General features: G+C 41.6%; 1 protein-coding gene across 1 annotated transcript in view; it reads right to left on the minus strand.

Annotated features, from left to right (window-relative positions):
• Positions 1-1154: 1154 nt before the first annotated feature.
• The window catches only part of LOC129702584 (zona pellucida-like domain-containing protein 1), a 36871-nt gene continuing 15179 nt past the window's right edge, over positions 1155-22846 (minus strand). The window contains exons 5-10 of the mRNA XM_055644371.1: positions 20066-20163; positions 19897-19977; positions 16006-16177; positions 10989-11103; positions 7613-7642; positions 1155-2889 (exon numbers count right to left, since the gene is read on the minus strand). Of these exons, the coding sequence (XP_055500346.1) occupies positions 2717-2889; positions 7613-7642; positions 10989-11103; positions 16006-16177; positions 19897-19977; positions 20066-20163 (669 nt within the window). The 3' untranslated portion in view covers positions 1155-2716. The remainder of the gene's footprint in view (positions 2890-7612; positions 7643-10988; positions 11104-16005; positions 16178-19896; positions 19978-20065; positions 20164-22846) is intronic.

Consider the following 22846-nt stretch of genomic DNA (forward strand, 5'->3'; position numbering starts at 1 on the left):
GAGTGCACAAGACATCTGCAAGGTATTACCTCATAATACATCAAAGCATAAGAGGGAAAATATCCAAGGTGTGTAAGAAGGAAACTGCAGTTATGGGTAATTTAACCTGCATATTGAATAGGCTAATCAAACTGGCAAGGGTAGTAGGGGGGAGAAATTGTAAATTCTTTTTTGGGACAATATGTTACAGAATCTGTGTATGAAGGAACTGCAGATGCTGGTTTAAACCAAAGATAGACACAAAATTGTGAAGTAACTCAACGGGACAGGCAGCATCTCTGGAGAGAAGGAATGGGTGACGTTTCGGGTCGAGACCCTTCTTCAGGTTCTTACAGAACTTAATCTGGAACAGAGTATTTTGATTTAGGTCACTTGAAAGGTAGAATTAATAAGATGCTTTCTTGTTTAGGAAGCTCTAGGGAGTAGAGAAAACGTAAAAGATCAATATTTACTACCAAGACTGAACGGACATCAGATATTAAGTTAATGACACTGACAAATGTATTACAGTTCATTCTAATGCTAGAAAACAAAAGAGATAAGTCAAGGTGTGTAGGAAGGAACTGCAGATGCTGATTTAACCCAAAGATAGACATAAAAAGCATGAGCAAATCAGCGGGTTAGTATTTCTGGAGAAAAGGAATAGGTGATGTTTCGGGTCAAGACCTTTTTTCAGACGATAAATCAAGATAAATCAAGTGGCAGTGCATAAAGGGATTTGGAATTTTAGAGGCATTTTGCTTTTACATTCATACCTTATCATACCTTAAATCTTCCAAAAAGGAATAAACCTGAAGATTTCTGGCAAATAATCACTTTCTATTGTAAGAGTTCCCATTAAAAATATCATGGAATGTCCCTTTGATTCAAATACTATTTTTTTAAAGTTTGTTGTAACAAACGATTAACCTAACTTTTAATACGGTACTTCTAAAATTAATCTGTTTAATTAACGTTGAATTCAATAGTCATGAATTAAACCATGACTTACAGAATGGATAGATAATTTGGTATGGGGACAACACAAAGTGCTTTAAAATCAACAAGTTATTTTTGGACGATAGTCATATATAGAAATGAAATGAGCCAAATGTTTCATATAGTACAAGAAAAGGCAGACTGAACACTTACTTTAGGTACAATTTATTATATATGAATGACAATATCATCATAGAGTACAGCCCTGCAGTGCACATTGTTACTGAGGTATTGAAAATCAAGAGAATGATGTGTTCAAACTCATTGACTGCTGTTAAGAAATACATGGATGGTTATGAGTTAATGGTACAGATAGTTATTTTTACAATGGGAAGCCAGAATTGAGCAGCCCATCTCGCGGCAATTCTACACTTTATGCATATCTCGTGCAATGTGGTATACAACTCCAGCAACCTGTGAACTGCAATGACATTGTCTGTTGCTCTTGGGAAAACCTGTTTATATTCTCCACAATGCCTCGAAGGATGAACCAAGCATCATCTTCAGCATTCTCATTTTGTAGCAATGATTGTGAATGAACTTTCTCAATGGGCTGAACTTACTGGAGGTGTGGGTGTTTTAATATTTTCAAAGAAGTGAGTTAGACTGGCCTCATTATTCTTTCAGTCAAAACAAGAAACTATTCTTAAAACAAACGCATGCAATAAAAATGGCCCAGGCCATTTTAATGTGGTACAAAATACACAGATAAAATGACAGAAAAAACAATCTGCAGAGATATGGTGTTTGGTAGAAATGGCGTGGACATGGCTCAAAGCTCAAACTGCCCCTCAGTCTAGCTTGAGAATAACTAATTCACTCAAAAAGAGCCTCTGTTGTGGGTGAAGGATAGTTGCACTGATGCAGAGAGAAATGTTTTTAAGACCTGGAAATGCATGATACCGAAACAAGGTCCCTGATAGGAAAATTATTCAGTAATCCTGTACTGGCATTCCTCTGCTTGATGAGTTTAGTCACAAGAGTCTTTACATATAATAAGTTTGTGATGGACTCTCTATTTCCACTTTCCCTTCCACCTGTGTATTAGTATTCATTTACAAGTCTTACATCAAGCCAATACTACCATCATTTCACATTTCATAATGGCCGAAGAGGGACTGAGTCTAAGCTAACGCTCAGATTCCCTATTCCCAATGTGCTGGCAAATAATCTATGCCCATATATGCATTCAGTCTCACCCCTCTACGGATTTCCCTGTAACCTATTTCCCTCGTAAACCCATCAACTCCATTCTGATTCTCCTACCACCCACCTAACCCAGTAGTAATTAACAGTCGCCAATTAACTTACTAATCTTTGGGATGTGGAAGGAAACCAGAGCACCCAGTGAAAACCCAGGCCATCATGCGGAGAACGTGCAAACTCCACAGAGACAGCACCAAGTGTCAGATAAGGAACAAACCTGGGTCGCTGGAGTTGTGAGGCAGTCAGATCTACATGCTCTTTTCATCCTTTCCCAATCCAGATCTTACCAAAGAAATAAGACACTTCCTTCAAAATATAACTTAATATTTTTGGGGAATCATTTTCTTATCTGCTACTGTACTATGGTAAGAAATGTAAATACAATTACAAATAGTTCTAGTAGACTTCTAGGGAGCTAATTTTTGTGATAAGGATCATAAGCCTAAGCTAGATTCGTAAAGGAAATCTCATAATTTATTGCCGTATAATATCAGCTGCATTATGTAGATAAAGTAGACGTGTTCCGAGCTAGCTAGTTAAAAACAGGGTTTCGGATTCCAGAACGAGCATGATCAGTTTTCAGCTTCCTATTGAGAATGACTGACGTGATAAAAAAGGAAATGCTCATCGCCCCGAGAATAACAATTCCAGAAACTAATGCACTTGTCGCAGAGTTGAAATGAAAGGCAGATTTTCCCATGTATCCTATAAAGAAAATTAAAAACATGTCAGATTTGTTCAATATTTTTCAAAATATTTGCTATTCTAATAGTAAAGTAAATTGTGATGTTTAACCTTCTACAGATGTACCCTGGAAAACATACTGTCAGATTGCATCACAGCTTGATTTGGGAACAGGTCTGCCCAAGACCACAATAAATAGTAGACAGTTGGAGATGTAGCCCAGCCCAGCAAGCACACCAGATTTTCCACTATTAGAAACAGAGAAACATAGGAAATATGTGCAGGAGGAGGCCATTCGGCTCTCCGAGCCAGCACCGCGATTCATTCATTTCATGGCTGATCGTCCCCTATAAATAATCCGTGCCTGCCTTCTCCCCATATCCCTTGACTCCATTAGCCCCTAAAGCTCTATCTAACTCTCTCTTAAATCCATCCAGTGACTTGGCCTCCATTGCCCTCTGTGGCAGGGAATTCCATAAATTCACAACTATCTGGGTGAAAATGTTTTTTCTCACCTCAGTCTTAAATGACCTCCCCTTTATTCTAAGACTGTGGCCCCTGGTTCTGGACTCACCCAACATTGGGAACATTTTTCCTGCATCTAGCTTGTCCAGTCCTTTTATAATTTTATATGTTTCTATAAGATCTCCCCTCATCTTTCTAAACACCAGTGAATACAAGCCTAGTCTTTTCAATCTTTACTCATTTCCATCAATCTCGTAACTCCATCTATAGTTCATGCTGCCTCAGAAAAGCACCCAACATAATCAAAGGCTTGTCCCACCCCAGTCATTCCTTCTTCTCCCTGCTCCCATCAGGCAGATGATACAGAAGCTTGAAAGCGTGCACCATCAGACTCAGGAACAGCTGCTTCCCTTCTCAAATCATGCTTCCGAATCATGTGGTCTACCATAAGCAAGGGAACTGTCCGATTCACTTCTATCCCACTGTGGATTTCGGATTTTGCCCATGGAACTGAAGTGCTGCAATATTGAAAACTATATTCGGTACTGTATCTTCCCCTTTGCTCAACCTATTGTGCCTAGTCTAATGACGTACATGTTTGTAGCTTCTTTAAATTGTCTCTAGTGTGTAGGATAGTGCTGGTAGATGGGGTGATATCTGGTCTGCGTAGAGTCCGTGGGCTGATGGGACCATTTCCACACTGTATCTCAAAAATCCAAAATCTATTGTACTTGAATTTGACTTGATTGCATTTACAGTATGTACAGTGTTATCTAATCTGATTGGACAGCATAGCATGCAAGCAAAGCTTTTCACCGTACCTTGTTACATATGACAATAATAAACCTAAACTAGGATTCTACTTCGGTTTTAAGGCCATTCTACTGTTTTAAAAACACAACCTTATACTTTATAGTTTATACTAATTTGACTTGGAGGTGGTCGTAGAGTAAAAAACAGGAAAGTAGACTATTATCTGAATGGTGGCCATTCAGGAATGGCCAATTAGGAAAAGGGGAGATCATCGACACCTGGGTGTCATGGTACACCAGTCATTGAAAGTAGGAATGCAGGTGCAGCAGGGAGTGAAGAAAGCAAATGGTATGTTAGCATTCATAGCAAAAAGATTTGAGTATAAGATCAGGGAGGTTCTACTGCAGTTGTACAGGGTCTTGGTGAGACCACACCTGGAGTATTGCGTACAGTTTTGGTCTCCTAATCTGTGGAAAGACATTCTTGCCATAGAGGGAGTACAGAGAAGGTTCACCAGACTGATTCCTGGGATGGCAGGACTTTCATATGAAGAAAGACTGGATAGACTTGGCTTGTACATGCTGGAATTCAGAAGATTGAGGGGGGATCTTATAGAAACTTACAAAATTCTTAAGCGGTTGGACAGGCTAAATGCAGGAAGATTATTCCCAATGTTGGGGAAGTCCAGAGCTAGGGGTCACAGTTTAAGGATAAGAGGGAAATCTTTTAGGACCGAGATGAGAAAATCATTTTTTACACAGAGAGTGGTGAATCTGTGGAATTCTCTGCCACAGAAGGTAGTTGAGGCCAGTTCATTGGCTATATTTAAGAGGGAGTTAGATGTGGCCCTTGTGGCTAAAGGGATCAGGGGGTATGGAGAGAAGGCAGGGATGGGATACTGAGTTGGATGATCGGCCATGATCATATCGAATGACGGTGCAGGCTCGAAGGGCCGAATGGCCTACTCATGCACCTATTTTCTATGTTTCTGTTTCTATGACTGGGAGATATTTTAATTGTGCACTGTAATAAAAGAATCTTGCATCCCTCTGGAAAAGTGAGAGACTGAGGGCAAAATGTCTCCTGCTTCTATGTTGCTCAGATTTATAGTCAGACACATGGTGAGTCGGGCCATGAAAACTGCGCGAATCACCCCCACAAGTCACTGCTTTGAATTATCTCCATAATTAGTTCTAGATTGCATCACAGCTTGATGTGGGATCAGGTCTGCCCAAGACCACAAGAAATTGCAGAGTTGTAAATGTAGCCCAGTCATGACAAATACATTCATATTTGATCATTTCCACCAAACCACTTACCTTCCCCACCCTATTTAAGTATTTTTTTATTATTCGCCTTAAACTCCTAATACAAGCAACACCCAACTTGTTATTTCTTCCTGAGTAAAGAAATGTCCATTGATTTCCATACTTCTTGATTATCTTGTATTGATGTACTTCAGTTGGTTTTTCTCTGTTTCATAGACATGCATGCTGCACAATACAGACGCACATTTGTTCAGTTACATAGAGTAATTATTACATTTATATTCCTAATCCTCTTTGCTCCTTTGCTGCTTTATGTGTTACTTCCCAAGCTTCCTTCATTTCCTGCCAGAAGGAGGTTATAAAACTAATTAACTTTTTCCATTTTTCAAGTTTTATTTAATGCCTCCTTTGCAGTTTGTTGCACCCTTCCTCATTTATAATGATGGTCCCTTCCATTTCAGTGTAATCTTCACGCTGTTTCTGAAAATCTACTTGTTAATATAAGCTGTGAGCAACAGTGGCAGCAGCAATAAGCCTTTTGGAAGCCCATCTTCCCTCTTCTGACTGGAAGCAGTTGTGATTACCATCTCCTGTTTTCCATCTTTCAACCCTGGTCTGCTATTTTTTTTACCCCATACATTAAGTGCTACCTAAACAAAAGACTTTTAGATGAATTACATTTATTAAATTACCCTCACCTACCATACATGTCAGAAATTCATCTGTCCCATTGGTATGAAGCATGCAAAACGTTCAGTAGTTCACCCAAATGAACACCACAGAGTGGGGTCGTGACTTTGCAGTTCACTCGATTTAAGTCAATAGAATGAATCCCAGAGGCAGAGCATAACTTGTTAATCAATGTGTGGCATGAGTACTGTTGATGGCTAAGGATAAGGTTGCCTCCTCTTCATTTGCTTCTACTATTGGGACGCCAGGAGCTTTGCACGATTGGCAGCCCCGCCAACAGTCTGTCTGTTATTTTTGTCTTAAAAATTTTTTTTTTAGTGTGTGTTAAAAGTTTGTGTAAATGTTCTCCGGTTTATTTTATGTGGGGGGAGGGGAAGGGGGTCGTTTGAAACTTTTTTTTTTCAATCTCTTCCCTTGCTGGAGATGCGATTGTTTTCCAGGTCGCATCTCCGGTCGCTCTGCGGCCTACCATCGATGGAGCTGGAGGCCTCTTCGGACTGACTTGAGGCCCACCGCGTGGCATGGAGCTTAACATCGGAGCTGATCCCTTGCCTGGGATCGCTCCAACCGCGGCCTGCGGACTTACCATCAAGAGCTCGCAGTCTCGGGAGAGGCCAAGACGGGAAGCTCCAATGTCGCAGGGGCTCGAACAGCCCCGACGCGGGGTTAGATCGCCGACGCGGGAGAGCTGACATCCCCCTGATGCAGGATCTGATCGCACCAATGCGGAGGGCAAACGCCACCGGCTACGGGAATCAAGATCGTCCCGTCAACGGAGGGCTCGAGGCCCCCGACCGCAGAAGAGCATAGAAGGGAAGAGATTTTAACTTTTTTTTGTCTTCCATCACAGTGAGGAATGTGGAGGAGTCACAATGGTTGGTGTTTATGTTAAAATGTATTTTATGTGTTCCGTTGCTTTTTATTTGTATGACTGACTTGGCAAATGAAATTCCTCGTACGTTGCAAAACATACTTCGCTAATCAAGTATTATTGTGATTGTGATTGTGACCATCTGCAGGGTGTGGATGGATGTATCAGGAAATAGGTTCTCAAGAATAGTTTTCTCAGTTTAATATGTAAGGTACTGTGTAGCCAGTTTAGTTTCCTGTTCCCCTGTGGCATTCGGAGATCAAAAACGTATTTTTTGTAACCTGGACCTCTGTGACACACAACCTGACAAGAGAATCACTTTTTAAAGATTCTGTCAAAATGGGGCGTGTTGAGATGGCTGAACACAGCCTCAGAATTTGATTGCAACAAAGGTGCAGAAATTGAAACCTTCTCAAATCTGACCAAAACATGAATGTTCTCATGAAAATAAAAAAATGAAGGTGCTGTCAGAATGAAATGAGAACAGAATGTGCTCTAAACACTTAGCAGGTTATGCAGCATCTGTCAAAAGAAAAATAAGGTCAATGTTTCAAGTCAAAGATGATGGTCTTCAGTCCAAACTGTTAATTCCTGAATATCTACAAAGAGAGCAACATTTTCTGGCCAGAAATTCTTTTCAAAATACGCCACACAGACAATGTCTTTCGCACAAAATTTGCATCAAAACAAGACTTACCAACTTGTGATTTGTTTGCTGTTGTGTCATCTATGTAACAAAAGAAAAGCAATATCAAACTAAACATTTATAAAATCTTAACGATTTGTACAGCAGTTAATGGGATCTATAAGAGCAGATGACTTGATATATTAATGGAAGTAAATGTTAGGTTAGGTGGTTGCAGACTCCAGGCGAGGCGTCATTTTTATCCCAAAACTACCAAATGCTATTTATTTGTCCAGGCCTGATATTACGTTTAATAAAATGCATGTACAATTTTTGTAATCAGTGTAATCTTACTTAAGAACATCCATATTATTTTCTGGAAATGTCCAGATTGAAGCATCCATTGTGATACTGCAGTTCAATAATCAATCACCTATCAATGAATATAAATTACTCCTGAATGTAGATGGGCTGGTTAGTATGTTCGCAGGTGACACCAAGATTACTGGAGTTGTGGACGGTGAGAAAGGCTATCACTTTCAAGGATAACTGCGGGATATCGCTCACCTGCAGAAATGGGCAGAGAAATAGCAGATGGAGTTTAATCCGAGCAAGTGTGAGATGTTGCAGTTTGGGAGATTAAATGTAAAGGAATGGTATACGCTTGATGGCAAGATATTTGACAGAGGAATCTTAGGATCCAGGTCCATAGCTCTCTGAAAGTGGCAGTGCAACTAAATAAAGTGGTAAAGAAGGTGTATGGTATGCTTGCTGTCATTGATTCGGGCATTGAATGTAAGAGTCAGGAAGTCATGATGCAACTCAATCAGATTTTGTCTAGGCTGTAATTGGAGTATTGCATGCAGTTCTGGTCAGCCCATTACAGGATGGATGTGCAGGTTATGGAGCAGTTTACCAGAAGGGATTAGGGGATATTAGTTAATAGACAATAGACCAAGGGTTCCCAACCTGGGGTAAATTTAGCCTACCCAGGGAGCAAATCTGTTGAATCTGGATTTGTACATATTTTTTTTTCATTGAATGACTGTGTTTGGTTCTGGTATATCGATATATGTTCATCATTAGTTGTTCATAAATAAGCGAAATAACATTGTTATGTGCTATTAAACTTGCCAGGGGTAAACAGGACAAAAAAGGTTGGGATCCCTTGCAATAGACAATAGGTGCAGGAGTAGGCCATACAGCCCTTCAAACCAGCACCGCCATTCAATGTGATCATGGCTGATCATCCACAATCAGTACCCCATTTCTGCATTCTCCCCATATCTCCTGACTCTGCTATCTTCAAGAGCCCTATCTAGCTCTCTCTTGAAAGTTTCCAGAGAATCGGCCTCCTCCGCCCTCTGAGGCAGAGAATTCCACAGACTCACAACTCTCTGTGTGAAAAAGTGTTTCCTCATCTCCATTCTAAATGCCTTACCCTTATTCTTAAGCTGTGGCCCCTGGTTCTGAACTCCCCCAACATCGGGAACATGTTTCCTGCCTCTAGCGTGTCCAAACCCTTAATAATCTTATATGTTTCAATAAGATACCCTCTCATCCTTCTAAATTCCAGAATATACAAGCCCAGCCGCTCCATTCTCTCAGCATATCACAGTCCCGCCATCTTGGTATTAACCTTGTGAACCTACTCTGGACTCCCCCAATAGCAACAATGTCCTTTCTCAAATTTGGAGACTAAAACTGTACACAATACTCTAGATGTGGTCTCACTAGGCCCTGTACAATTGCAGAAGGACCTCTTTGCTCCTAAACTCAACTCCTTTTGTGAGGAAGGCCAACATGCCATTCACTTTCCTCACTGCCTGCTGCACCTGCATGCTTACTTTCATTGAGTGGTGATCAACCACCCCCAGATCCCGTTGTACTTCCCCTTTTCCCAACTTGACACCATTTAGATAATAATCTTCTTTCCTGTTTTTGTTACCAAAGTGGATAACCTCCCATTTATCCACATTAAACTGCATCTACCATGCAGTTACAAGGAGTGGTTAGACAAACTTAGATTGTATTCTCAAAAATGCTGGGGGTTGAGGGGAGACCTTGAGGTTGAGGATTTCATCATTCTGATCTGTTTAATATAGGAGATTCCTCAATCTGATTAGTTCACCACACAAGTCCTATCTACGCTTTAGAGTGGACTGTAGTCTCTCAACAGCTTCATGGGGGAGCATCTAGTAGATCTTTGGATAAATAAGTGTAAGAAGATAAATGTAAGATGTTTGTCTGACTGCAGATCCTGCTATTAGAACACACAAGCATCACTGAGAAACTAGTGGTACAATATGAAATAATGTTAATTAGCTATCACCTAAAGATCATAATCTCAAAATCATTTAGATAGAAAATCAGATCCAATAGTGTTAGCTGTGAGGAGGATGCTAGGAGGCTGCAAGGTGACTTGGATAGGCTGGGTGAGTGGGCAAATGCATGGCAGATGCAGTATAATGTGGTTAAATGTGACGTTGTCCACTTTGGTGGCAAAAACAGGAAAGTAGACTATTGTCTAAATGGTGGCCGATTAGGAAAAGGGGAGATGCAACGAGACCTGGGTGTCATGGTACACCAGTCATTGAAAGTAGGCATGCAGGTGCAGCAGGCAGTGAAGAAAGCGAATGGTATGTTAGCATTCATAGCAAAAGGATTTGAGTATAGGAGCAGGGAGGTTCTACTGCAGTTGTACAGGGTCTTGGTGAGACCACACCTGTAGTATTGTGTACAGTTTTAGTCTCCAAATCTGAGGAAAGACATTCTTGCCATAGAGGGAGTACAGAGAAGGTTCACCAGACTGATTCCTGGGATGTCAGGACTTTCATATGAAGAAAGATTGGATAGACTCAGCTTGTACTCGCTAGAATTTAGAAGATTGAGGGGGGATCTTATAGAAACTTACAAAATTCTTAAGGGGTTGGACAGGCTAGATGCAGGAAGACTGTTCCCGAATTTTCGGAAGTACTGGACAGTTTAAGGATAAGGGGGAAATCCTTTAGGACTGAGATGAGGAAAACATTTTTCACACAGAGTGTGGTGAATCTCTGGAACTCCCCGTCACAGAAGGTAGTTGAGGCCAGTTCATTGGCTGTATTTAAGAGGGAGTTGGATGTGGCCCTTGTGGCTAAAGGGATCAGGGGGTATGTTGAGAAGGCAGGTGCAGGATACTGAGTTGGATGATCAGCCATGATCATATTGAATGGCGGTGCAGGCTCGAAGGGCCAAATGGCCTACTCCTGCACCTGTTTTCTATGTTTCTATGTATCTAATTTCTAAAGTGACTAACATGAGGGCTGTCCCATTAAAAAAATATCGTGAAGTCTTCAAGTATTATTATGATCGGCAGGAATTTCCAGCTTACATGTTGCGATTGCTTGGGAAACTGAACTTACCCGAACGCTCGCTAACATTTGTTTGCTGCTTGTTTGAATCTTACCACTTTCACTCCTGGTGATAATAGGCCCGGCGGTGATAACTGCATTACCCGTGGAGCTGCGAGGGATGGAAGTAGTAACTTCCATTAAATCTCTCCGTTTCCTTTTGTAACAATCCTGTTAATTGAAATCAAAAATAATTTAATACAGTTGATTTTTTGAATTTCCAATGTAATCAATTAGTTGAGTTCCTTTCCCCTTCCTCCTTCTCTCCTTTCACCCATATCCCTCCCTCCAGCTTTAGATTTCACTCCTCTCCTTATCTGATACCCCTGTGCCTTATTTTCACCTCTAATCTTTGACACTAACCCCACCTATCCGCTAATCACCCTCCACTCACCTGTATCCACCTATCACTTGCCAGGATTTGTCCCACTACCAGCTCTCTTTTCCACCTTTCTTCCCCAACTTTCTCAAAAAGTTCAGAGTCCATAAACACCTCCTGGTCCGTTTCTATCAATCAATCATTGAAAGCATCATCACCTCCTCAATCACAGTCTGGTACGATAACACCGATAGTCACTCACTACATAGAATACAGCGCATTGTTTCCAAGGCCTCCAGGATCATCAACTCCCCCCTCCCCTCAATCCATTCCATTCATCTTCAACGTACCTCACAACGGGCAAAAAAGATCATCTCGGACCACTCCCATCCAGCAAATCACCTTTTTCAGTCTCTCCCTTCAGGGAGGCGCCTCAGGTCACTTGCTACTAAAACCACCCGCTTTAAAAACAGTTTCTTCCCCTCAGCAATAAGAACTCTTAATTCCGTCCAATAATCAGACAATAATATGATTTCTGATGTATACAGTGTCTTGTCTATGGTCTTTGTTTGTTCTTTTGCACTATGTAATGTTGGTGAGATGTGTGATTGTGATGTGGTATGGATGCACTTTATTACGGTGATCTGTGTTATTAGTGGTATGTAACTAAAGCAGTGTACCATCATGTACCGAACCCAAATACCACCAACCCTGGTTGCGTGGCAAATAAAGTTTCTATTCTATTCTATTCTATTCTATTCATACTCCATCAGTCTGAAGAAGGTGGTCCTGACCGAAAATGTCGCCTAGCCATTCCCTTCACTGATGCTGCCTGACTCGTTGAGTTCCTCCAGTACTTTGCTCTTGGCTCAAGATTCCAACATTTGCAGTTTCTTGTGTCATCGTTAATTAGTTATTAATTTTTGTTATCCCCATATCAGTTTTACATATCATTTCCCAAATCAGTAAGTTTGTAGAGGAGTACGTGCGGAATAAGACAATCCGAGTGTCCCAACTGGAAACCATGGATGAACCGTGACGGCCAAGACCATTGCGTATGTCAAACGATCTTGAGCGGTACAATAAATCTTTCTATGATCTTCACTAACCCATCGGGAATGCCAAGAGAAAATACTGGGACTAACTTGAGTCCCAGTATAACTACTCAGACATCCATTAACTGTGGGAAGGCCTGAATACGATAGCGCAGGGGCCGCGGAGCGTTTTTGAAAGTGGGGTGGCTGAGCGATCACCGATCACCGGCCTTGGGGGGGGGGAGGGGGTAAGGACTTTTTGAAATTTGATGTATTAAAATAATGTTTTAGTGCATCGTAGAAGTATGATTTAGGTGTTTTTTCTTTGAAGTATTTTTAAGATAATGTAGTGCCTACATGAGAGATAAGAGCTAAATTAAATTTTAGTTTGTTTCATGTGTGCGGCAGTGAGGGTGGGTGGTTGGGGGAAACTGCAATTTTTTTCCCGTATCGTATCTCCGTCCGCACTGCGGCCTAACATTGAGGAGTTGGCGGCCTTTGCTGGAGACCGACTTTGGGAGCTTCAGCCACAGGTGCCTGCGGACTTACCTTTGTGGAGCTTGCAATCCTCTTACCAGGGATCAACATCACAGCTCCAACATCGTGGAGCTTGCGACCTCTGATTTGAGACCGACTTCGGGAACTCCAAGCCGCAGGAGCTTTGATCGCCCCGATGCGGGAGCTTCAACCGCCCCGACAACGGATGGATCGACTGCCCAGACCGCGGGAGAATAAAGAAGAAGACTGGACTTTTTTGCCTTCCATCACAGTGTACAAGTATGTGGTACTTGTACACTGCGTGCGTTAACTATAGGCAACGCATTATGAAACATGTCTAGCCAAAAGAGTGGGTGGGGGCTGCAGTCCCCCCAGCCCTCCCCGGTTCCGTGGCCCATGTAAAGGGTTTCAAAACAAAGTCAAGCAACATCACTGGTGATGGAGTAGCCCTCTCTGATTAACTAAATGCATTCTATGGTTGCTTTGAGCAGAAGGTCAACAGCGCAATGACATCTATCCTGACAGACTTGAGTGCGCCTCTTCCCATGGACACTGTTGCAGAAGTAGGATCAGCCTTCCTGCGGGTGAACTCACGGAAAGCAAATGTGCCAGAATGGAGTCCCTGGCCACGTTAATAGGAACTATGTGTACACACACACATATTGATGGAGCCGAAGTAGAGATGGCTGAAAACTTCAAGTTCCAAAGATATAATATCACCAGCAATTTGTCCTGGACCAGCCACATTCGAAGCAATGGCCATGAAGGGGTCACAGCTTAAGGATAAGGGGGGAATCCTTTAAAACCGAGATGAAAAGAACTTTTTTCACACAGAGAGTGGTGAATCTCTGGAACTCTCTGCCACAGAGGGTAGTCAAGGCCAGTTCATTGGCTATATTTAAGAGGGAGTTAGATGTGGCCCTTGTGGCTAAGGGGATCAAAGGGTATGGAGAGAAGGCAGGTATGGGATACTGAGTTGGATGATCAGCCATGATCATATTGAATGGTGGTGCAGGCTCGAAGGGCCGAATGGCCTACTCCTGCACCTAATTTCTATGTTTCTATGTTTCTATGAAAATACACCAATCCCTCTTCTTCCTCAGAAGGGTGAGGAGGTTCGGAATGTTATAGAATGCATTCAATCCAGTCTACCAAGCAGCCTTGACCCATTGCAGTTCGCCGCTCATCACAACAGGTCCATGGATGATGCCATCTCCCTGGCCCTACACTCATCCCTGGAACACCTGGAGAAGAGAGACACCTACACCAGACTCCTATTCATAGACTAAAGCTCTGTCTTTAACACCATTATCCCATCCAAACTCATTACCAAACTCACAGGACTTGGTGTCAGCACTCATCTCTGCAACTGGATCCTCGACTTCCTGACCAACAGACCCCAATCAGTGAGGAAAAGGGGACAAATCATCCTCTACAATAATCCTCAACACTGGTGCTCCAAAGGATGCGTTCTCAGCCCCCTTCTTGTACACTGATGACTGTGCAGCCAAGTACACATATAATTCAAATTACAAATTCACAGACGACACCACCGTTGTGGGCAGGGTATCAAATAATCATGACGGAGTACAGGAAGGAGATTGAGAACCTGGTGTCGCGACAACAACCTTTCTCTCAATGTCAGCAAGACACAGGAGATGGTAATCGACATCAAGAAGTGAAGCGGTTCACACACCCCAGTTTGTATTGACAGCGCTGAAGTAGAGATGGTTGAAAACTTCAAATTACCAGAAGTAAATATCACCAACAACTTCTCCTGGACCACACATATTGAAGCAACGACCAATGAAACACACCGATGCCTCTACTTCCTTAGAAGGCTTAAGAAGTTTGGCATGTCTGCGTGACAACAGATGCATTGTAGAAAGCATTTTAACGGGATGCATTAAAGCATAGTTTGGGAACAAATCCATCCAAGACCTCAAGAAATTGCAGTGAATTGTGGATGCAGCTCAGACCATCACATAAAACAACCTCCCTTCCATTGACTTCATTACACCTCACACTGCCTCGGCAAGACCGCCAGCATTATCAAGGACCAATCTCAGCCTTCTTCAGCCCTCTCCCGTCAGCAAGATGCATAGAAATTTGAAAATGCATGCCTCCAGTTTCAAGGACAGTTTCTCCAAACTGTTATTAGGTAACTGCTCAGTGCTCTCACAGCTAGAGTGCGGTCCTGAACTCCTATCTACATCGTTGGAGATCTTTGAACTATCTTTAACCAGACTTTAACGTGAATGTTGTACCCTTTATTCTTTATCTGTGCGCTGTGGACACTTGATTGTAATTGTGTAAAGTCTTCTCTTTGACTGGATAACACACAAACAAAAACCTTTCAGTGTACCCTGGTATATGTGACAATAATAAACTAAACCAGAAGGATCTTGTTGCACATGTCCATGAAATCCTGAAGGCATCAAATGAGAGCAAATGCAACTTGTCACTTGCAGAAAGAGTTGTTAAGGAGGATTGAGGGACACTTGCCTTCATTGAAGAGGGTGCAAGATCAAGGGAGTTACTGTACAACTTAATAAAACATTGAGTTTTATGGCCACAACTGGAATATTGTGTGGAGTTCTGGTAACTATTTGGAAGAAAGTGATTGCTCTGGAAAGAGTTCAAAAGCGATTAATCAGGAAGTTGCCTGGGATGGAGTTTTACATTAATTGAAATATAAAGTATGTAAGGATGGCAAGAAATGAAATATAAGAGAGATAATAAACCAAAATTGAGAAGCAGGAGATGTGTTGAGCATGAAGAATGGTTGTCTTTGTGACAGAGAAGATTCAAGGTTCCAAGTTTACATAGAATTACACAGTACGTTACCTAGTAATTTTGAGACACAAGAAACTGCAAATGCTGGATTCTTGAGCATAAATTGGTGGAGGAACTCAGTGGGTCAGGCAGCAACTGTGGAGGGAATGGAGAGACGACGTTTCATGTTGTGACCCTTCTTCAGAGTTTTTCTTTCTACCTCTGAATATTATCTATTTGACATAACACTCACAAAGACTTGTTGCAGATTAATTAAAATGATGGGGTGGGAGATTGCAACCTTCACGTGGTCGACCCTGTTTCGACTAATGCAATCAACCCGACGTGCACAAACAATTCGATCAAGTAGAACAAGTTGACCTACATCTTTAGGCTGTGCACGCCATACGCAAGAAGAGGAAGAAGAATTAAAATGATGCCACTTACTGGTGTCAAGAATGGGCAATCGTCTGACTTGCAAAGCTTCGTCACACAGTGCAAGAATACTGGAGACATCCTCTGGTTCTTATGTTTTACAAAGCGAAAAACCTCAAATGAGAATCTGCCCATTTGACTTCTGCCATTTTCTATAACTGTTGTTTGTGAATCCTTATTACAGCTGTTCTCAGCAAAAAAAAAAGAAAAAATGAAGTTAGTATTCGTCATAAACTTTGCTTATCCTTCTAAAACTTGCTAATGTTCAAAAGAGTTTAAAGTTTGAGCTAATCTGCTCCACTGTATGATTAAAATCTCTTGTGACCAATGAATTAATTATCTTGGAGGATATAGATCTAGAACAAACATTACAAACCTTCCTTTAATTATCCACCCTTGAATGCCCTTATTTGGATATTGTCCATTTTAACCATTCTTATCTAAAATAATCCATAATAATAATAATAATAATAATACATTTTATTTATGGGCGCCTTTCAAGAGTCTCAAGGACACCTTACAAAAATTTTAGCAGGTAGAGGAAAAACATGTAAGGGGAATGAAATAAATAGTAGAGACATGACTAGTACACAAAGTAAAGACAGAATTCAAATCAAAACACAATATGAGGCAATTAATGCACAGATGAAAAGGAAGGGGGACGTGGGGCTAAGGATAGGCAGAGGTGAAGAGATGGGTCTTGAGGCGGGACTGGAAGATGGTGAGGGACACGGAATTGCAGATCAGTTGGGGGAGGGAGTTCCAGAGCTGCCCTGGAGAAGGCTCTGTTCCCAAAACTGCGGAGGTTGGACTTGTGGATGGAGAGGAGACTGGCTGATGTGGATCTGAGGGACCGTGAGGGTTGGTAGGGGGAGAGGGGGTTAGTGAGATATGGGGGGGGGAAGATGGTGGAGGGCTTTGTAGGTGAGGACCAGGATTTTATAGGATAATATCCTGAGAGTGATGCTACATTAATCCACATTAAAAGGTTTATTGTGGTGACACGTTGAAATCACTGGCTAGTTCATTGCTAGTTGTGTTGTTCAGTCTGAGCTCCATTCACTGATTTGTATGACACCGTAGGCTGTCTTTTTGCAAACTGCACTTCAGTTTATGTTGGGAATTTAATTATATCGTTGCTATGAGTTCTTTTGGATATAAGGTGGAAAATTGGATGTAACCAACAGGAGTGCAAATAGAGATGCATGGAACGACGACAAATACAACACACAAAATGCCGGAGTACCTCAGCAATTCAGGCAGCATCTGTAAACGACATCAATAGATGATGTTTCAGGTCTTCAGACTGATTATGGTAATGGGGAGAAAGTTGGGAAAGAGGTGGGGGTGGGATAGAGCCTGGCAAGTAATAGGTAGATACAGGTGAGGGGGGTTGCTTGGCAAATGGGTGGACACAGGCTAGAGATGATACGAGACAAAAGAGTGCCAGATAAGCAGAGAAGAGGAATGAAATGTAGCCAGAGGAAGCGATATAGGTGAAAGGGACAGGTTGGGGGAAAGGATGTGGAATGGAGATGGGGTAATGGGAGAAATGGGTGCATACTGGGAAGGAGGTATGATAAAGCAGCAGAGACATAATGCAATAGACCTACACTAGGAAAATATGATAAGATGGAAGAAGCAAAATGCTAGTGATTCAGGTTCATGCCTGGATTTACCAGAGCACATTTTCAACCTTAGCTTGAAGGTTCAGGACATATGTAGGTAGTTTCTACAGAAAATGGAGTAAAGCTGCCAGGCAATATTTCCAGCCCAACCTCTAGTTTCTTCAGGAGAAACTCAGCGGGTGCAGCAGCATCTATGGAGTGAAGGAAATAGGCAACGTTTCGGGCCGAAACCCTTCTTCAGACTGCTGCACCCGCTGAGTTTCTCCAGCTTTTTTGTGTATCTTCGATTCTCCAGCATCTGCAGTTCCTTCTTAAACTCTAGTTTCTTCAGTAGGATAAGATTAAATGTTATTCAGCATGGGAAATATTTCATGGATTTTGAGTTTAAGAAATGTAATTATCTTTATTTGATGGATTGAATGTATTATTTTGGCAGCAGCAATTTGTCAAAACCAGGGAGCCACAGAAATTTGTGTTTGTGCCTCACCAATTTCTGATCTACATCAATGACTTAGACAAGCATAATATATTCACATTTGCCAATTATAAACATTTGCTTATTTAGATCAGCAATTAATAGTTTGTCAGCTCTTATTAAAAATGGTCTGGAGAGAGAATGTGTTAAGCTTGCTGCAATTCTACATGGTTCAATCGGACTATGTTTGAGATGTGGGGTGTGTACTTTTAATCTTTTCCTGAAAAGATCAATATTTTTGCCCGAGCATGTGTGAAGAGGTGTCATGTGAGGATAAATTATGTAAAATCAGTCTATATTCTCTAGTGTTTAGAGTTTAAGCGTGATTTCATTAAAAGTTAACAAGTCGACATGTTAAATTTCCAATGACTGAAGAGTCTGAAGCTGACGGGCCACAGCTGTGGTGAGAGAGCAGGAATGGGGTACTGATATTGGATGATCAACCATGATTATAGTGAATGGCGGTGCTGGCTCGAAGGGCCGAAATAGCCTACTCCTGCACCTATTTTAGACACAAAAAGCTGGAGTAACTCAGCAGGACAGGCAGCATCTCTGGAGAGAAGGAATGGGTGATGTTTCGGGTCGAGACCTATCTTCAGACTGGTTAGGGATAAGGGAAACAAGAAATATAGACGGTGATGTGGAGAGGTAAAGAACAATGGATGAAAGATATGCAAAAAAGTAACGATGATAAAAGAAACAGACCATTGTTAGCTGTTTATACGCCTGCGCCTATTTTTTTATGTATCTATCACGCAGTCAGACTGAGCCGTCTGCAGAGAAACATGAGTGCGGCTGGCAGGTGGCATATCCACCCCAACTCTTAGATCCAGCATTCTGGATTGTTAAAAATAAATTTCTATACTCAGAACGTTATGTTTCTTTGGAATTTGCTATGTGGAAATTGAATCATGGAGCATGTGGGGTCTTGGATGGTAGATTTTTGGCTAAGGATTGACAGGGTACGTGAGAATGTGCCTGTAATGTAGATTAAGAAGAAGATCTGTGATGAAAATAATGAATATTAAAGTCAGCCAAGGTTTGTATGGCCCGGACCAGCTCTCTGTGTTCTTACCACAAACACATAGAACAATACCACAATTAACTGCAATTGATTCCTGTTATTTTTAACCATTCAAGTAATTATCCAACTTTATTTTGATGTTTCTATTGAATCTTTTCACGTCACCCTTTCTGGCACTACTTGCAAGATCGACACTTGCTGTGTAAAAAAATCTCATGCCATCCCTATGTTTTTATATAAATCACCTTACAACTGTGTTCCCACTTGCCTTCCTGCCAATTTAGTTTAGTTTAGATTAGTTTTAGAGAAACAGTACAGAAACAGGCCCTTCGGCCCACCGAGTCCGCACCGACCAACGATTCCCGCACATTAAACACCATCCTACTAAGGACAATTTACACACAAAGGACAATTTACACATACACCAAGTCAATTAACCTACAAACCTGTACGTTTTTGGAGTGTGGGAGAAAACCGAAGATCTCGGAGAAAACCCACACGGTCACGGGGGGAAGGCGCAAATTCTGTTCAGACAACACCCGTAGACAGAATCGAACCTGGTTCTCTGGCGTTGCAAGCGCTGGAAGGCAGCAGCTCTACCGCTGCACCATCATGTCCACCCTTTCGAATTCTAGAAACCGTCACCCCCATACGCCACAAAAAACAGTCGTGAACAGGTCATTTACGTGACCACTGAGGCTCCCCACTCTGTGGAGAAAACCCCAAACTTCTCCAGCCTCTCCACCCACACATCTTAAAGTCGGAAGCCCACTCACCTGAAGAAAAGGTCATATCTATGTTCATCATTTGGATTACCAGAAGGAGTGGTGTAACAATAATCCATGAACACGTGCCATCTGCAGAGATAATGTAAGAGTTTTTCACCTGGAAATGTTTATCATACTGATAATGAATCAAATTAAATAGGAAAATAAACGTGTTTACCTTCCATCCAGATTTGTAGCTTTCACAGCTGCGTACACCTTGGTCTTTAAAGGCAACCCCAAAGTTGGTATCATTAGAGGAAGGTTGTAGGATGAATCCTGGAGAAATGGGAAATTAGAGTTCTTATCACTCTATTCACTGAATAAACAGATTTTACATTGTGAATTTCTATTATAAATTGATTTACTATCAGTCTATTAAGCAACACATTGTTATGGGAAGGGAAGGTGCAAGAAGCCAATGGGCAAGAAACCAAGAACAGATCGTAACATTTAGTCATGTTTTTTCCTTGTAGCATGTATTTGATTATGGTTCTGAATGTTATCTGTTTAATCTCATGTGAAAACATTCTGCTGAGAAATTGCAAGGTGCAATTGATGGGGAGAAGGCAGGAAAATTGGATTAGGATGCATAGATCATCCTTGATTGAATGGTGGAGTGGACTCCATGGGCTCCTATAACTTGTGAACTTGTGCAATTGAAGTCGGGTAAGAGGGTGGACCCATAACAGATCCCTTGACAGTAATATTTTGATGCATGCAAGGTACATCGGAATATTCCTTGTAAGAGCAAACTTGTACTAAGACTTTTCTTCTGTCAGCTGCTGGAGATGCAGAGAATGATGTTCACAGAGGGAGTGAGCTCGGGGAAGCAGGTTAGGTGCGGGTGGAGTGGGAGCCTGTGAGATATAATCTGTGAGATGTTATTTGTGTGCTGACAGGAATTACTGAGAAACGAGGAAATGGGAATCACATTAATGACATGAGTGATTACTGAGAAATTGTAAAGAGCTTGTAAATTGTAAATTGTGAAGCTTACTGCCAGCAGCAGGTTGTTAGACCAAAACAAACAACTTATGAACCACCTGTTTGGGCTCATGTTAAGACCCATCTAACCCAGCACTCTTTTCAGAGGCCAAATGTACAGACTCATAGGGGTAAGGATGCAGAAGGGGGCTGTTAGAACTGCTCCCCCTGTACGGAATGATAGAAACCAACGTGAGATCTGGAAATTTATAGAGAAGCAGAATCAGATTACTACTCTGCTAACTCAACAAAATATCTCTTTGACCTTACCACCAAGAAACATTCCTGTTCATGATGGTGACCCTTTGCAGTATGAAATTTTCATTATGTCATTTGAGAAAGGAGTGGAAAGGAAAACTACTGATAAGATTGACTGCTTGCATTTTCTAGAGCAACACACAAGAGGGCATCTAAAAGAGCTAGTCCACATTTGCCGACATTTGCTTCCAGCAGATGGCTATCAAAAGGCGAAAGCTCTGCTTAAAAAATATTTTGGTGTTATCTTTATTTTGGTAAGTCAAAATAAAGACAGGAGTAAAAGTCAGGATCTGTAGAGAAGGTGGGAGTTAGAGCAAACTGAGAATGAAAGCCGACAGACCAGTGTGTGTGACTTACACCTAGGGTGATACATTGGCACATTTTTTAAATCTATTATCAGTCTCTGTGAACAGGTAACTTACATGGTGAGTCCCCTGTGCAAGTTCACAAGTTACAGGAGTAGAATTAGGCCATTCGGCCCATCGAGTCTACTCCGCCATTCCATCATGGCTGATCTCTGCCTCCTAATCTCATTTTCCTGCCTTCTCCCCATAACCCTTGACACCCGTTCTAATCAATAATTTGTCCATCTCTGCCTTAAAAATATCCACTGACTTTGCCTACACAACCATCACACATTAACTACCCTCTGACTAAAGAAGTTCCACCTCACCTCACCTCCTTTCTAAAGGAGTGCCCTTTAACTTTGACGCTATGACCTCTGGTCATAGACTCTCCCACCAGTGGAAACATGCCTTCCACTTCCACTCTATCTATGCCGGCATTCATGCTAGGCTAGTTACTGTTAGCATACCTTATTGTTTTGTCTAGATATTTCTAGAAATATTGTTTTGTCGCTTGGGATGGGCTTTTGATATGTAGATGAACGTTACATTTAGCGTAGTCACAGGGAGTGGCTAGGTCAGACTGGAGCTGGTACAGGGGGAAGGAATGCAGTTTTTACCAGATCAAATAGTAAGAACGGAAATCTACGATTTGTAGAAGGATAAAGAGGATCTGGTAAGTTTACTTCTTTGTCTGTACAACTATTTCAAAAAAGAACAACTGGAGGATTCGTTTTTGCTATCGGCTGCGTACAATCACTCCTCCCTGCCTGTGTAAAAACGGCAATGGAAAGCTGAGGCTTGGAATAGTTTGAAATTGCCATTACATTAAAGTAAAAATTATTCTCGATGAGTGAAACTGAAGCCAAAACTGGAAAAAAGAATCTGCCTGACGTCATCAACTCGACAAGGTCACCACTTCCCCTACGCCATTAGACAAAGATTGGAAATTTTGAAAGCCAGCGCAGGGAATCATGAGTAAATGTACAGAATTAAGCTTTAGAACGGCTACTTTAAGTCGTATAGAATGGCCAAGAAGGCTGTATTTGGAACGGCCAAGAAGGCTGCATTTGGAAAAGCTGCATTAGGCTTTAAAAGAAATGCTGCAAAAGCTGTATTGAAAATGACTGTTAGTATGGAAACATGTACGGTGACCTTGAGAATCTCTACGATATCTACGTTTTGAATTTCTGCTCAGATTATTTTGAATTCCAGTCTGGAAGCACACGTCAACACGTCATTACGTTAACACGTCTTTAAAGGGATAGTGAGCCAGTATGTCTAAAGCTCACCCACAAGGGGGCGAATTGGAACAGGATTATGGAAAATGTGGAAGAAGAATCATTAAACTCACTGACAAAGGCCAGGTATTG

The sequence above is a fragment of the Leucoraja erinacea genome, chromosome 13, assembly GCF_028641065.1.
Source record: "Leucoraja erinacea ecotype New England chromosome 13, Leri_hhj_1, whole genome shotgun sequence".
Taxonomy (NCBI): Eukaryota; Metazoa; Chordata; class Chondrichthyes; order Rajiformes; family Rajidae; genus Leucoraja; species Leucoraja erinaceus.